General features: G+C 32.9%; 1 protein-coding gene across 1 annotated transcript; it reads right to left on the reverse strand.

Annotated features, from left to right (window-relative positions):
* LOC126745011 (protein obstructor-E-like) lies at window positions 1–12,911 on the reverse strand. Its single transcript, XM_050452658.1, has 5 exons — window positions 12,744–12,911; window positions 5,143–5,269; window positions 4,599–4,735; window positions 4,339–4,533; window positions 1–353 (listed from the first exon to the last, which is right to left on the reverse strand). Exons 1-5 carry the CDS (start codon window positions 12,793–12,795, stop codon window positions 52–54), a joined length of 813 nt encoding a protein of 270 aa, XP_050308615.1. The 5' UTR covers window positions 12,796–12,911; the 3' UTR covers window positions 1–51.
* Between the last annotated feature and the right edge of the window lie 2,223 nt (window positions 12,912–15,134).

Below are 15,134 nucleotides of genomic sequence, written 5' to 3' on the forward strand. Positions count from 1 at the left end.
TATATATATATATATATTGTGACATAAAAATTATTTACATAAAAAAAGGCTTTAAAACTGATTAAATCTATTATAAGCGTTTTGGTTGGAGAATTTGGCGAGTTTGGTGGGTGCGCCGCCTCTAACCTCGTTCTGGTACTGCGGTACCGCACATCCGGTAACATTTTCGGCACCGTCGCAAGTGTTGATCAGATCGTTGAAGGCTCGTCCCTCGCCGCAGTTGTACAGTCTCGGTTTACCCTCGATGCAAATGTAGTACCTTTGACAGTCGCTGGGTGAACGGAAAAAGCGGTACTCCTCGGCACCTAAGCCGTATTGTCGGGCGTCTGGAGGACACGAGAAACCCAAGTAAGCTGGAAATAATAAGGAATTGTTGCTGTTGAATCGTGTTGGTAATATTGAAGAGTTTTTTATTATAAGGGGCCATTTAAGGTGAGACCGGGATGAATTTTAAAGAGGCCAAAAGGTGGTAAAAATGAAAATTTTTTCAAGTATAAATAACACCATCTCCTCTTGGAGACTTTTGGGTTTTGAATTAATGGGGACATTTTTAGGTACGTCCAGGCACTTGAATGCCTCAAGGTTTTACAGGGAATTTCTTGGAGGATTTTCTTTTAATTTTCAGACAGTTAAAACCATCGAGCGTCTTACTTTCAGGCAGTTGAAAACATCAATTTCTTCTAGAAAATTGCTTGATAAAAGTTTGAATTGTCTGAGATAGTCACTTAAATTTCAATTAATTTAAACAAACTTTTCAAGCACTTAATACAATTTGGAAGCAATCGAAGTGTTTTTTAGGTGCGTTTAGGCAGTTGAATGTCTCAATATTTTACAATTTTCAGAACTTCCAGAAATAAGAACTGCCTGGAATAGTCACTTAAATTACAAATACTAGCACTTGATAGAATTCTAAAGTAATTAAAGGCTTTTTTGGGTAAGTCCAGACAGTTGAATGCCTCCATGTCTTACAGGGTGAAATTATTATTTTAATTCTTAGAAGTTAAAGTCATTTTCCAGGCAATTGAAACTATTATGACTCATTTTTTGGTACTTCAAGGCAGTGAAAACCATGAATTTCTTCTAGAAAATTGCTTGGAAAAAGTTTCAACTGCCTGGAATAGTCACTTGGATAATTCCATGTAGGTGAAACTTGTCAACTTGTTCAGGCACTTGATACAATTTTGAAGTAATCGAAGGCTATTTTTGCTTCGTCCAGGCAATTGAACTCCCCAATGAGTTACAGGGAGTTCCTTTGAATATTTTTTTAATTCCCAGAAGTTAAAGTCTTTTTCCAGGAACTTGTATCTATTGAGAGTTACTTTCTGGTACTTACAGGCAGTTGAAACCCCCAATTTGTTTCAGAAAATTAATGGCTCGGACGTAGTTTCAACTGCCTGGAATAATCACTTAAATACCAACTAGTTAATGTAACTATTCCAGGGGACTGATACAATTTTGAACTAACTGAAGGTATTTTTTGGATTATACGTCCAGGTAGTTCAACGTCTCAATGTCTTTTAAAGGATTGCGTTTTTTTTAATTATCAGAAAATAAAGTAATTTTCCAGGTAGTTGAACCCATGAAATTCTTCCAGAAAATTGCTTGGAAGAAGTTTCAATCGCCTGAAATAGTCACTTAAATATCAAGTAGTTAAAGTAGACTTTTTCAGGCATCCGACACAATTATCAAGTAATCAAAGGCGTTCATTAAGTTCGTTTAAGCAGTTGAATGCCTCAATGTTTTACAGGGAGTTCCTTGGAAACATTTTTTAATTCCCAGAAGTTAAAGTCTTTTTCCAGGCAGTTAAAATTATTGAGAGTTACTTTCTGGTAATTCCAGACAGTTGAAACCCTCAATTTGTTCCAAAAAATTAATGGCTTGGAAGTAGTTTCAACTGCCTGGAATAGCCACTTGAATTTCAAGTAGTTGATGTCAATTTTTTTAGTACTCGATACAATTTCAAGTAATTGAAGGCTATTTTTGGTTCGTCCAGGCAGTCAAATGCCTCAATGTTTTACAGGGACTTTCTTGGAATATTTTTTTAATTTTCAGAAGTTAAGGTCGTTTTCCAGGCAGTTGATACTATTAAGAGTTACTTTCTTGTATTTCCAGGGAGTTAGAACTATTAATATTAATTTTCTTGTACTTCCAGGCAGTTGAAAGCATCCATTTCTTTCAGAGCATTGCTTGATAAAAGTCTCAACTGTCTGAAATAGTAACTTGCATTTCAAGTAGTTATTAGGTACTCGATACAATTTTGAAGTAATCGAAAGCGTTTCTTTAAGTTCATCCAGGTAGTCAAATGCCTCAAAGTTTTACAGGGACTTTCTTGGGAACTTTTTTGGTCGTTTTTCAGGCAGTTGAAACTATTAAGAGGCATTTTCTGGTACTTCCAGGCAGTTGAATTCATCAATATTTTCGAGGAAATTACCTATAAAAAGCTTCAACTGCCTGGAATAGTCGCTTGAATTTCAAGTAATTAAAGTTACCTCTTCCAGGCACTTGATACAACCTTGAAGTAATTGGAAGCTTTTTTTGGGTACGTCCATGCACTTGGATGCCTCAAGTTCTTACAGGGAATTTCTTGGAGTATTTTTCTAGTTTCCAGAAGTCAAAGACATGTTTCAGGCAGTTTAAACTATCGAGACTCGTTTTCTGGTACTTCCAGGCAGTTGAACGTATCAATTTCTTCCAGGAAATTGCCTATAAGAAGCTTCAACTGCCTGGAACAGTCATTTCAATTTCAAGTAGTTAAAGTCAATTTTTCCATGCAGTTGATGTAATTTTGAATTAATTAAAGGCTTTTTTTGGTATGTCTACACAGTTTAATAACCCTATAACTTACAAGGGGTTTGTTGAAATATTTTTTTAATTCCCAGAAATTACAGTGAATTTTCAGGCAGTTGAAACTATTGAGGGTCATTTTCTGGTACTTCCAGGCAGTTGAAAGCATTAATTTATTCCAGAAAAGTGCCTGAAAGACGTTTGAACTGCCTGGAATAGTCACTTGAATTCCAAGTAATTAAGGTTACCTCTTCCAGGCACTTGATACAACCTTAAAGTAATTGGAAGCTTTTTTTGGGTACGTCCAGGCACTTGAATACCTCAAGATTTTACAGGGAATTTCTTGGAGTATTTTTCTAGTTTCCAGAAGTTAAAGATATTTTTCAGGCTGTTAAGACTCATTTTTTGGTACTTCCAGGCAGTTGAACGCATCAGTTTCTTTCAGGAAATTGTCTATAAGAAGCTTCAACTGCCTGGAATAGTCGCTTGAATTTCAAGTAGTTAAAGTCAATTTTTCCAGGCAGTTGATGTAATTTTGAATTAATTAAAGTCTTTTTCTGGTACGTCTAGACAGTTTAATAACCCTACAAGGGGTTTCTTGAAATATATTTTTTTTAATTCCCAGAAATTACAGTTAATTTTCAGGCAGTTGAAAGCATCAATTTCTTCTAGGAATATGCTCGAAACGAGTTTCAACCGCCTAGAATAGTTCCTTGAATTTCAAGTAGTTAAAGTCAACTTTTCCAGGCACTTGTTATAGTTTTCTCCCTCTACAGTTCATACCTCTATTTTTCATTTTCCAAAAGTTAAAGTAATTTTCCAGGCATTTGAAACTATTGGCAGTCGTTTCCTGTTACTTCCGGGCACTTGAAAGCATCAATTTCTTTCAAGATAATTGCTTGGAAGATAATTCAACTGCCTGGAATAGTCACTTGAGTTGCAAGTAGCTGAAGGCAACTTTTTCAGGCGCAATTAATTAAAGGTATTTCTAGATATTGAGGCATTTGAATGCCTCAATATCATTTTCTGGTAGTTCCAGGCAATTGAAAGCATCAAATTTTTCAAAAAAATTGCTTATTATTAAGAAGTTTCAACTGCCTGGAATAGTAATTTAAATTCCCAGTAGTTAGAGTCAACTTTTTCAGGCACTTATTAAATCTTTAAAGTAACCAAAGGCTTTTTTTAGGTCATCCAATCAGTTGAATGCCTCAATATCTTACAAAGAGTTTCTTGAAATATTTTTTTAATTCCCAGTAGTTAAACTAATTTTCCAGATAGTTGAAACTATTGAGAGTCACTTTCTCCTTTTTTTAGGCACTTGAAAGCATTAATTTCCTCCAGAAAATTTAAGTTTCAACTGCCTGTAATTGCCATTTGAATTCCAAGTAATTGAAGGCATTTTTTGGTTCATCCAGGTAGTTGAATGCCTCAATATCTTCCATAGAGTTATGAACTGATATTGGGAGAATCAGTATTTTTAGGGAGTCAATTAAATGAACTTAAATCGCATAAACTAATGAATATAATATATAAAGGAAAATAATATGCATGTACCTTCTGCGTCACAATCCGGAACCTGATCGGGCCAATCGCACCTGTACGTGGCCCCGTTCCAGGCCAAACCCTCTGGACAATCGAACACGAACCCCCTACCGTCCACGCAATTTTTAAATTGTCCACAATTGTTCTGGTCTCCCATCCGGAAGTAACCGAACTGATGGGGGCATTCGTCAGTCGCTTGAGCTGGTTCTAAAACAATAGAATTAGCAGTTATCCAAGTGTGGGAACCATCAACCATTCGTGGATGGACTTACGGGTTTGTTCTCTACCGGTACAGTCAACATCTATGGGATATTGGCAAGGGAACGCGTGTGCTCCTGCTTGGGCGTTAAAAAGGAGACCGTCCGGGCATAGTTTCTCTTCGGCCACTCCATTTTTGCACTCTATGTAGCTAGAAAAAGTCAAAATTAATGATGGATTAACTATATCTGTATCATGTGCATGAAATCTTGATCTAACTGAATCTAAAGCCCTTTTGCTCTTGCATCTCTTAAGTTAACCTCCCAAAAATATGTGTAGATTTAATTGAAATGACAGTATTACCCAATAATGTAGAAGAATAGAGACATTTAAATGGAATTATATGTAATAATTTTTCTTTGCATTCCTGGACGAAATAATGACTTCAAAAGCCGGGAATAGGGCAAAACCTCATTATATTTTTAAGTAAATTGAGTGAATGCAACATGACTTAACTGCAACAGATGATGTCGATCATTTGAGCGTACATTCATCTTTTATTCGTTTTGTACACTTTAATAATTAAATTGAATGAAAGAAAAAAATGGCAGAACTTACCCGTCACAAGTTCCCGTAGGGAAAGTACCGTTTGGTTGTGGACAGTTTCCAGAACTCTGAACCTGCGGTTGAAATTGTATTTGTTGTCTGTTATAGTTGTTAAAGCCATTGTTGAACTGACAGTACACTGGAAAAAAATAGTCATACAACGATCTTTTACAGAATATCTCTAATAGACACATGATCCATACATTGAAAATCCAGAGGATATTCATATATATATAAAGGACGTGTCCAGTGGATATTCTGATATGGGATATTCATATGAAATATTCATTCATTCATTCATGAGATTCCGTTAGACTAAGTAGAGGATCGTTGGTGAATAGACATTTTCTGGATACACGTAAATTTTAATTGCAAAGTTTAGGAGATATTTTGAAATAATTTTTAATGGTTTTCATAATTGTTAAGTAAAATACAAGGATTTATAAAATATGTGCCTTTTTTTTTAAGTTTTTGTATAAATACAGCAATTTTTTCAATTAAAGGTAATCTGTTTTGCATTTTACAAGATTTTTTCCAAAATTTAATGTATTTTTCTGGAATTAAAAGTCTCTTTATTCCAGGCATTTGATGTATTTTTTTATTATCAGTAATGTTAAAGAAAGTTCCAGTATAATTTTCAGACTAAAATCAAGTAACTCGGAGCAGTAAAACACTTGTTAAAGACCTTCAAGGAGTCTAGTTCTACTATACTGAGACGCCACCTACGAAAACTCGAATAAAAAAATTACTATTAAAGGGATTCGAATGAAATTCCGTGGAGACGTTAAATAAAGTTCAGTCATTATTCTAATATAAAAATAAAGTAATTAGGTTCATTGAAACGCGAGTTATAAGTCAAGGAACCCAAAACAATTTTACTACTTCTAATATACTGAGACGCCACCTACAAGAGATTTAATAAAACATATGCTATAAATGGAATTTGAACTAAATTTTATTAAACTGTTAAGAAAAGTCCCATTATTAATTTAAGAGTAAAATGAAGAAAATGTGACCACTTACACGCGTGTTATGGGCAAGTGAACCTGAAACAATTTTTCGAGTTTTTCTATATTGGGGTGCCACCTACAAAAAATTGAATAAAAAATTTATTATTCAAGAACTTTGAATGAAATTAGGTAGGGCCATTAAAAACAGTCCCAGTATTATTTTAACACAAAAATGAAGTAATTCGGTGTATTTAAACGCAAGTTATAAGTCAAGGAACCTAAAACAATTTTTCTAGTTCTATTATGCTGGGACCCCAACTACGAAAACTTGTATAAAACTTCTGATATTAATGGGATTTGATGTAAATTTCATGGACCTGTTAAGGAAAGTCCCAGTATTAATTTAAGACTGGAATCAAAAAAATCGGACCATTAAAAGGCGTGTTATGGACCAGTGAACCTGAAACAATTTTTCGAGTTTTGCTATACTACGACGCCACCTACAAAAACTTGAATAAAAGAATTATTATTAAAGGGATTTAGATGAAATTTCGTAGAGACGTTAAAAAGAGTCTCGTTATTATTTTAACCCCAAAAATTGAGTAATTCGGTTGATTTAATTATAAGAGTTATAAGCCAAGGAATCCAAAACAATTTTACTACTTCTAATATACTGGGAAGCCACCTACAAGAGATTTAATAAAACATATGGTATTAACGGAATTTGAACCAAATTTTATGGAACTGCTAAGAAATGTCCAGGTAATAATTTAAGACTAAAATCAAGAAAATCGGAGCATTAAACCGCGTGTTATGGGCAAGTGAACCTGAAACACTTTTTTGAGCTTTCTTTATTGAGATACCACCTACAAAAAATTGAATAAAAAATTTAATATTAAAGGACTTAGAATGAAATTATGTAGGGACATTAAAAACAGTCCCAATATTATTTTTACACAAAAATAAAGTAATTCGGTTTACTTAAACGTGAGTTATAAGCCAAAGAACCCAAAACAATTTTTCTAGTTCTATTATACTGGGACGCCACCTACAAAAAATTAAATAAAAAATTTATTATTTAATGGATTTAAATAAAATTTCGTGGACAGATTAAGAAAAGTCCCAATAATAATTTAAAGTCAAAATTAAGTAAATCGGAGTATTAAAATGCGTATTATGAACCAGTGAACCCAAAACAACTTTTCTAGTTCTACTATACTGAGACGGCAACTACAAAAACTTGAATAAAATATTTACTAGTGAAGAGATTTAAATAAAATTTCGTAGAAATGTTACAAAAAGTCGCAGCATTAACTTTTACTAGTCAATAATACTAAAAATATCAGGGTTTCCAGAAACTAAATTCGAAATAATTCTATTTAATAGATTTAAATTATTCTAAAGCGTAGCAAATTAAATACCTCTTAACCCCATTAAAGCTACAAAAGTAACGAAAACATAATAATTATTTTGTAGTTAAATTATACAGTATTCAAGAAAACAATTTAAGTGGAAAATTGTGATGATCTTATATAGTTTAAAAACGCTCAGTGACTTAATATATATTTTTAGTACCATCACAAATTGATTCAGTAGGTCGCGTGTACCGTATAAGCGTCACGGAAAAAAAATCATTGATTTTTTTGAGACCCAATTTTATCATTAAAAAAAAGACCCTTTTTTGTGAACATTTTTTTGTCAGGTTGCGTTTACCATATGCGTGTCACACTTTGAAATTAGTTTAAAACAACCATATAGAGAGTAAAGTTTGGTAGAACAAAAAGAACATTGTAGGATACAATGAACCACTCTAACTACCATTTCAATTAAAAAAAAAAAACCGTCTCTCTATTGTTTATCCTAAATGACACACTGACATATTCCAATCAAAAAGTTTCCATTTGAATGTCATCTATAGCAAACGTACTTCTTTTGACCTTTAACATGTTTTTTTTTTGAAATCGGTATTATATAATATCATCTTCAATTAGAAACCGTTCACCGATGCCGTTAATAATGTTATTCTTGACCTATGAAAAATTACAACGCAGTTTTCTCGCTATTGCGTATAAATTGGTTTTTAGATGTTATGTTAAGAGAGGTGTCCAGTGTTATTTTATGCCTGGAAAAATCGGCAATACAAAATGTGGATTTGTATAAATATAGAAACATCTTAATATAATCAGAATTCTTTGAATGATCAAGGGTATAAAAATTGATCACAAATGTACTTTGAGTAGCAACTAAGGCACTACAACAATAGCAAATATGGTGAGACCTTTGAGTTCATGCAATTGCATAAAATAATGAATTCCCAAAGCCTATATTTTGAAGAATGAACAATTCAAAGGTTTTATGACAGATAATCAAGAACTGAACTATAGAATCATTTTTTGATAATTCTAGATTTACAAAAAACCTTTGACCAGTTTAATTTGAATTTCCAACGAAGAATAAATCAATAATCTTAAAGGTCAAACAGAATAAAACTTAGGAACAAACAAGTTTTTTTTGCTAAAATTGAAAACATTCTAGAGGGTCGCCTTGACATTAAACCTGTCTACGAATAATTGCCAAAAATCAATATAATCTTGCCTAGACTGTCTTCTAAGAGACTTTGATGTAACCTATACACGGGTGTTGCTTCATTTCGTTAAGCAATCGCTTTTCGTTAATTTGGCTGATTATTTGGCCACTTTCACTTATACGGGACGATCGTCTCAATTAATTAGACAACATTTTTGTACAGTTTCCCGAGTTTTTGAAATCTCGAAATTTATCAATGCAAGTTCTCGGCGTTACGGCGTTGATGTGCAACATCTTCAGTCCGTTCTGTTATGATATCTGTAACACAACGATATTGCCTATGTGCGTTTATAGCAGATAAAAATCTATTTAATAGTGTGTACTTAATCGAGTTTTAGGCATTTTTTTGCATGATGTTAATCACTAAAAATTGCTATATTACTCTGTATATTATAGAAGATGGTTAAATCAATTACAAAATCGCTGGGTCACGTATTATTTATATATACATTAATTTATTTTTTCTTTCTTTTAATAGAAAAAAATAATAAAAATTCCTCTCATGAAGTATTTGTCACAATTTAATAAAATGTACAAAATTTATTACCCCCATGAATTATTTATTGTTATGTCGGTATCGCATTTTATTTAGTGTGTGTCACGCATTTGTTATTTGTAATTGTTCGTTTTTTTTATTTGTAATTGATTTATTCAACACACCAATTTTACAAATTTTTCGGCCAATTAATAATCAACTCAGTTTTTCTCTTTCAGGGACTAATAATCGAAATTTTTAATTAATCGTATACGGTAAAGTGGGGCAAATGTTGGAACATATTTTCTTCGAAATATGTTCATTTATAATAATTTTGTGAGTGCCTTTTAGGAATTTTAATTCCCTAATACTACTGCTAATATTAGTATTTAGTTGTAATATTTTGCTCCCTTAGGTAATTTTCGACAAGGATGTTGATTCTGCTCAGATCGGATTTGATTTTCGATACTTAACAAAAAATGTTTGCCAGCGATTACATTTACCTCACCGAAATACGCATATGGGGTAAATGTAATCACTGACTACATTTACCCCAGGCTCCTCCTTCTTGAGTTTTTAGCCTATAACCTATCATTTTCTCTATTGTTACAGGCTAAGACTAGTATCGAAGAAATAATGTAAATACTTACCAAAGACTTTAATTAATTTGTAAAGACAGTGTGGAAATCTTTAATATAGGACCGATCTAAGACTAGTTTATACAGTTCCTAGTGAGTTCCTTCAAAATGGCGAGAGTGTATAAAAAAAAGAAACAAGACCCTTCTTACAGTGCTGAACTTTTAAAAGATGCGATCAGAAACATCCAAGAAAATCGTATCAGTATTCGTGGTACTGCCCAGAGGTCTCAAATCCCATTTTCTACTCTTCAAAAACACCTACGAGGAACCCGAGGATCAAAAAGGACGTCCAAAGAAAGACCCACCGCAATAGCTGCTGATGCAAATTTTTTTTTTTTTTTTTTTTTTTTTTTTTTTTTCCCGATAACGGGTAATTTTTTGGTTTATTTGGTGAACGTATATGTTTTTTGTAATGTTCTGTATCTGATGATGGCTGTTTACACAGCCGAAATGCATAATACATTTACCTAAGTGTCCCACATGCATTTTTCTTGGAGATAAAGACTTCCCCTATTTGTTATCTTTACTATAATTTAATTAATTTACTACCAAAAAGATAAAACTAAAACAAAATTTATTTTTGTCAAAGAGTGTATGTCCCAAATTTAGATCACACAGTGTATTAACAAATTAAGTTTCTGGTTTTGAACGTATAGATACATACATCTTCCTTATCTACTAATCCTTAACTTATCAACATAACATTGAATCATAAAAATTAAATAAATAAACGCTCGGAAGAATAAAAACATTTTATTGTTGATTCTAGTTTGCCCACAATAACACCTACAATTTAACCCATGTTAAAAATAATTCTACGCTCCTATTTTAATTATAACTTAAGAAACCTAGACTTAGTTAAGAGGTGTAATGTATATAAAAAAAAAATTAAAAAAAAAATATTTTATACTGTTTTTTTTTTTTTTTTTTAATTTTTTTAACGGATTGTATCTGAATGTAATTTTAACTGTGTCGTGGTTTTTGTTTTTTGTTGTTTTAATTTTTGTAACTTAAAGAATATTTATTTTAATAGTGTTTTTTATGTACTTGAAATTACTTTGTTTTATCTCTGTAATTACTTGAATCCATTTCAGTGTCCTGAGGATGACTTAATATAAGTCGAAACGTCGACATTTAGGTAAACAGGTTTCTGTTTTATTTCTGACCCCACCCAACAACCCTCCGCAATATTGAAGATATTGGGTCACAAACACGAAATTGAAAATATGAAGAACGTTTGAGAAATCCCCAAGCTGCCACAGAACAACCTCTTAATGAACCAAACCATCGAGAGAGAAACCAACCACGCAGCAGCTAGCATCAGAACCAATAGCAGGGCCAAGTAGCGGTTCTGTATCATTTGAAGAATTGTTGCTGGAAACAGTGAGGCAATCGCTCCGCCCTAACGAAAAATAAAGAGGAAAAAGGGTTGTTGAAATTATAACAGCAAAAGAAAACAAAAAAGAAAAGCGAAAGAATTAGCAAAGAAAACAAAGAAGGAATCAAAAAAAATTGCAGCAAAACATATTAATGAGAGCTCTTCAGATGAAGACGAACCGCAAATTTTAAGTGACAGTGAATCCGACGACGTCACCTTTGAGACTTATGCAAAAAAATTAGAGGAAGATGAAGAAGCATTAAAACAAGACGAATTGTTTCTCAAAGGGGTAGAAAACCTTAATATTGGAAACTGGGTTTTGGTCTCTTTTAAAGGAAAGAAAAGTATACTTTTCTATGCTGGTCAAATAACAACGCTTAATGAAAAATCGCAACCTAGCATTAAGTTTTCAAAAAAATCAAACCGAAACGCGCATAGTTCAGTGTTTCACTGGCCTGAACAAGAGGACCATCACTTACTGGCTGCATCAGATATAGAGCGAGTTTTACCAGAACCCACTTTAGGGCGAAGAGGAGAACTAACTTTTCCAGTATCCTTTACCTCATATACCGTTAAATAAATAAAAAAAAACATGTCCCTCTCATTGCTCCACGAAAAAATTTCATAACTTCCTTATAAATTAAGATAGGTATCAAGCATTTTTTTTTAACCCAGAATTTTTCATACTATAGTACAGTTGCCCCAGATCCATCAGCAGAGTAGGCATATGGCAGTTAGGAGCAGTGAATACACTTGCCCCACTTCACCCTATTTAAAAAAAATTATAAAATATTTTCTTTTAGGAAATCTAATAGATTTTCCAACTGTTTTTGCTAATTATAATTTTCTCCCAATCAAATTTATTCAGCATCCAATAATTACGATTCCTCCAAATATCTGGAATATATACAAAAAAAGTCATTGCTGGAAACTTTAGCTCAATGAAACGTAACCCAATAAAATGAATGAATTCTCGGCATTTTTTAATGTCACGGATTCTCCCTATACCTTCCATGATTTATTGTAGTGGAAGCAAGATAATTTTCCTGAAGATTCTTCAATAATACAATTTTACTGCAGGGTGTAATGATTTTTTTTACACTCAATTTCAAGTAAAAAATATTTCGAGTCCAAAAAAGCGTAAAACTCATTAACAACATACATTGGAAGATAAACGTGGATGACAAATACCAAATGAATTGTTTAGAGGGTCATTCTTAAGGTCCTTTCCAGAAAATTCGGTATACAAAATTATCTGGAAAGGGCGGCGGATGATAAATTTTAATGGATATCTCAGTGAGAGCTTCAATAGGGTTCCATTCCACTGTCACCTGGACTCATTTCGTTTCATTTATTAACAATTAATCCATTCATGAATTTTTAAACTAAAGATCCTTGAGTCTACATTACCTAATACTTTAGGGCAAAGATAAACTCAATTTTTTCAACTTCAAGAAGCCACTTTTAGCGAACATTTTATCACTTATTATTAAAAAAAAACACACAAATCATCTTTAAATACTCCTCCTTTTCATGACTTTAAAATCGCATCTGTTATATAATAAATTATATAATTTCGTACTTACCGCTAATAAACGCGGTTGCGACAACCGAAAGCACCGGCAAATAAGCGAACATCTCCTAAATTAAGTGAGATGAAAATTTAAGAGTTAATATGGCACTCGAGACAATAATCGCCCACCTGTACGTACGTACGACTGGACCTACAAACAGATAAACGAGAAAGCATCTTCATCAGTTTCGACCATCACCCACCACCACCGGACCATCAAGGACGATACTACTCGATTTTTTTTTTATAATAATTTATACAAGTTGTCTCATTTTATGTTTAGTATAACTGCAGCTAGCATAAGAAGGATATCTCCAAAGTTCTCTCGAAATATCCAGAATCTAGCAAGAGAGAGAGTTAAAATGAGACCAGGAGTATCAGTGAACACAAAGTGATGACTTATGATACGGATCAAGTAATTAAAAGGTGACACTCGCGTTACGTAATAAAATCCGTGCATATTTAAAGAAGCTAATTTTAACATTCTTTAATATGGTAATGAGAGTTTTGGACATTATAATCTAAATATATGTTTTTGCGTCTTCCAAGGTTAGATAAATTGGTGGTGACAGCCAGAATTCTCTAATAACCGCGAGGAAATTAATTGGTGTTTTTACAGTAATTGATTTCCAGTTTTTAGTCCAGGTGGGACTGGAATTGAACCCTTTTTAAGCTCCCACTTTGATAATCACTAAATTTTATCATCTAGTGTCTTTTCCAGAGAGTTCTGAATACCGAATTTCCTGGAAAGAACCTTAAGAACCCTTTTTCTTATTCTAGTTAAGTAGAAACACTTTATTTAAGACTATCTCTATTGCCCAGGTAATACTGTTGTGTTTTTATCTAATTTTTAGGTTCAGAAAATTATTGGTATCACAAGCTTTTACTGTACATCCTTTTTTTTAATCTTTTTTTGAAGTTATCAGATAAAAATGACGTGGATTGAATTTACGCTGTTTAAAGGTATAATTTCAGACTTTAAGATTAATGAAAGGAATCAATTATTAAGAGAATAACTACTGCAGGTGAGATAGTGGAACTCAACTATATTGAAGCTCTCACTGAGATAATCATTAAGACTTATCATCCATTACCTTTTCCAGAAAGTTCTGTTCCTTAAAAGAACCTTACAGACCCTTTGGTTCAGTTCATTTACGCATAAACTGCGTTTATTTAACTACGTCTCGATCTTTCAGAAAACACTATTTTCTTTTTTTCAATAATTTTTAAGAAATTTGTTGGAGTCATCTCAGACAGTTACCCTCCAACCCCGACTCATCTTCTCTCGTAACATTGGTGAGGATTTGATGTACCTTTGAAACTTACAATGTAATTTCAAAAAGGTTTATGCATGCCAAATGGAATGAATTGTTACAAAAATAATTAGTACTGGTCAGAGTGTAATTAAACCCTACTGAAGCTCCCACTGAGATAATCATTAAAATTCATCATCCATTGCCTTTTCCAGATATTTCTGTATACCAAATCTTCTGGAAAGCACCTTGAGGATCCTTTGATTTATTCCATTTAGACATAAACTCTTTATTTAAGTCTATCTCTATCTCCCAGAAAATACTGTTTTATTTCCGATCATTTTTATGATTGTGGCTTCAAGGACAGTCATACTGGGAGGAAATTTGATTTTCCAGATACGTATATAAAAAGTACCTCTCGGATGTTTTCGTGCCTTTGTGGCCAATCGAGGGTTCCTGCATTCATTGTATTAGTACAATAAGAAGTACAGAGAGAGGAAATTAAAAGATAAGTTGATCTATGTTGACCTGGAGCAAGACGTGAAGAAATTCAATTTTTATATGATAACGGTAAAACATTTGAGGAATTGGCGTAATGTGTTGGTAACACAAACTTACTGTTCATCCTTTTTTTAACTCAGATTATTTGTCTTCTTCCTAAATTATCAGGTCAAAATAATAAACTTTAAAGGTCTTAAGAATGATGGCTGGAAAGTAACTAGTGCAGGTGAAAGTGGAACTGAACCTTGTCGAAGCTCTCATTCAGATTATCATTAACATTTATCATCCATTGCCTCTTCCAGGTAGTTCCGTATACCAAATATTCTGGAAAATACTTTAAGGATGCTCTGATTTAGTCTATTTAGACATAAACTCCTTATTTAACCCTATCCCTGTATCCCAGGAAATACTATTTTATTTCTGGATAATTTTTATGTCCTTTATGACTCATCTGGCTCCTACCTCAGGGTAGAGGATCAGTGATCAGTAATTTATCCTTTTAGTAGATTTCTGGTTGTATTTAATTTGGTTCCCAATATGAATACTAAAGAGTTTAAAAATTATGTACGGACCCTACTTTTAATAAAGTAACTACGGCAGGTAAGAGTGAAATTAAACTGTATTAAAGCTCCCACTGAGATAATCATTAA

The sequence above is a fragment of the Anthonomus grandis genome, chromosome 15 (genome assembly GCF_022605725.1).
Source record: "Anthonomus grandis grandis chromosome 15, icAntGran1.3, whole genome shotgun sequence".
NCBI lineage: Eukaryota > Metazoa > Arthropoda > Insecta > Coleoptera > Curculionidae > Anthonomus > Anthonomus grandis.

Excerpts from the sequence above, each read along its gene's own strand:
- LOC126745011 (XM_050452658.1), bottom strand. The coding sequence starts at position 12,795 with ATGTTCGCTTATTTGCCGGTGCTTTCGGTTGTCGCAACCGCGTTTATT. Across the intron at positions 4,534-4,598 it reads TACCGGTAGAGAACAAACCC|AACCAGCTCAAGCGACTGAC; the intron begins GTAAGTCCATCC and ends CTATTGTTTTAG. Across the intron at positions 354-4,338 it reads TCCGGATTGTGACGCAGAAG|CTTACTTGGGTTTCTCGTGT; the intron begins GTACATGCATAT and ends TATTATTTCCAG.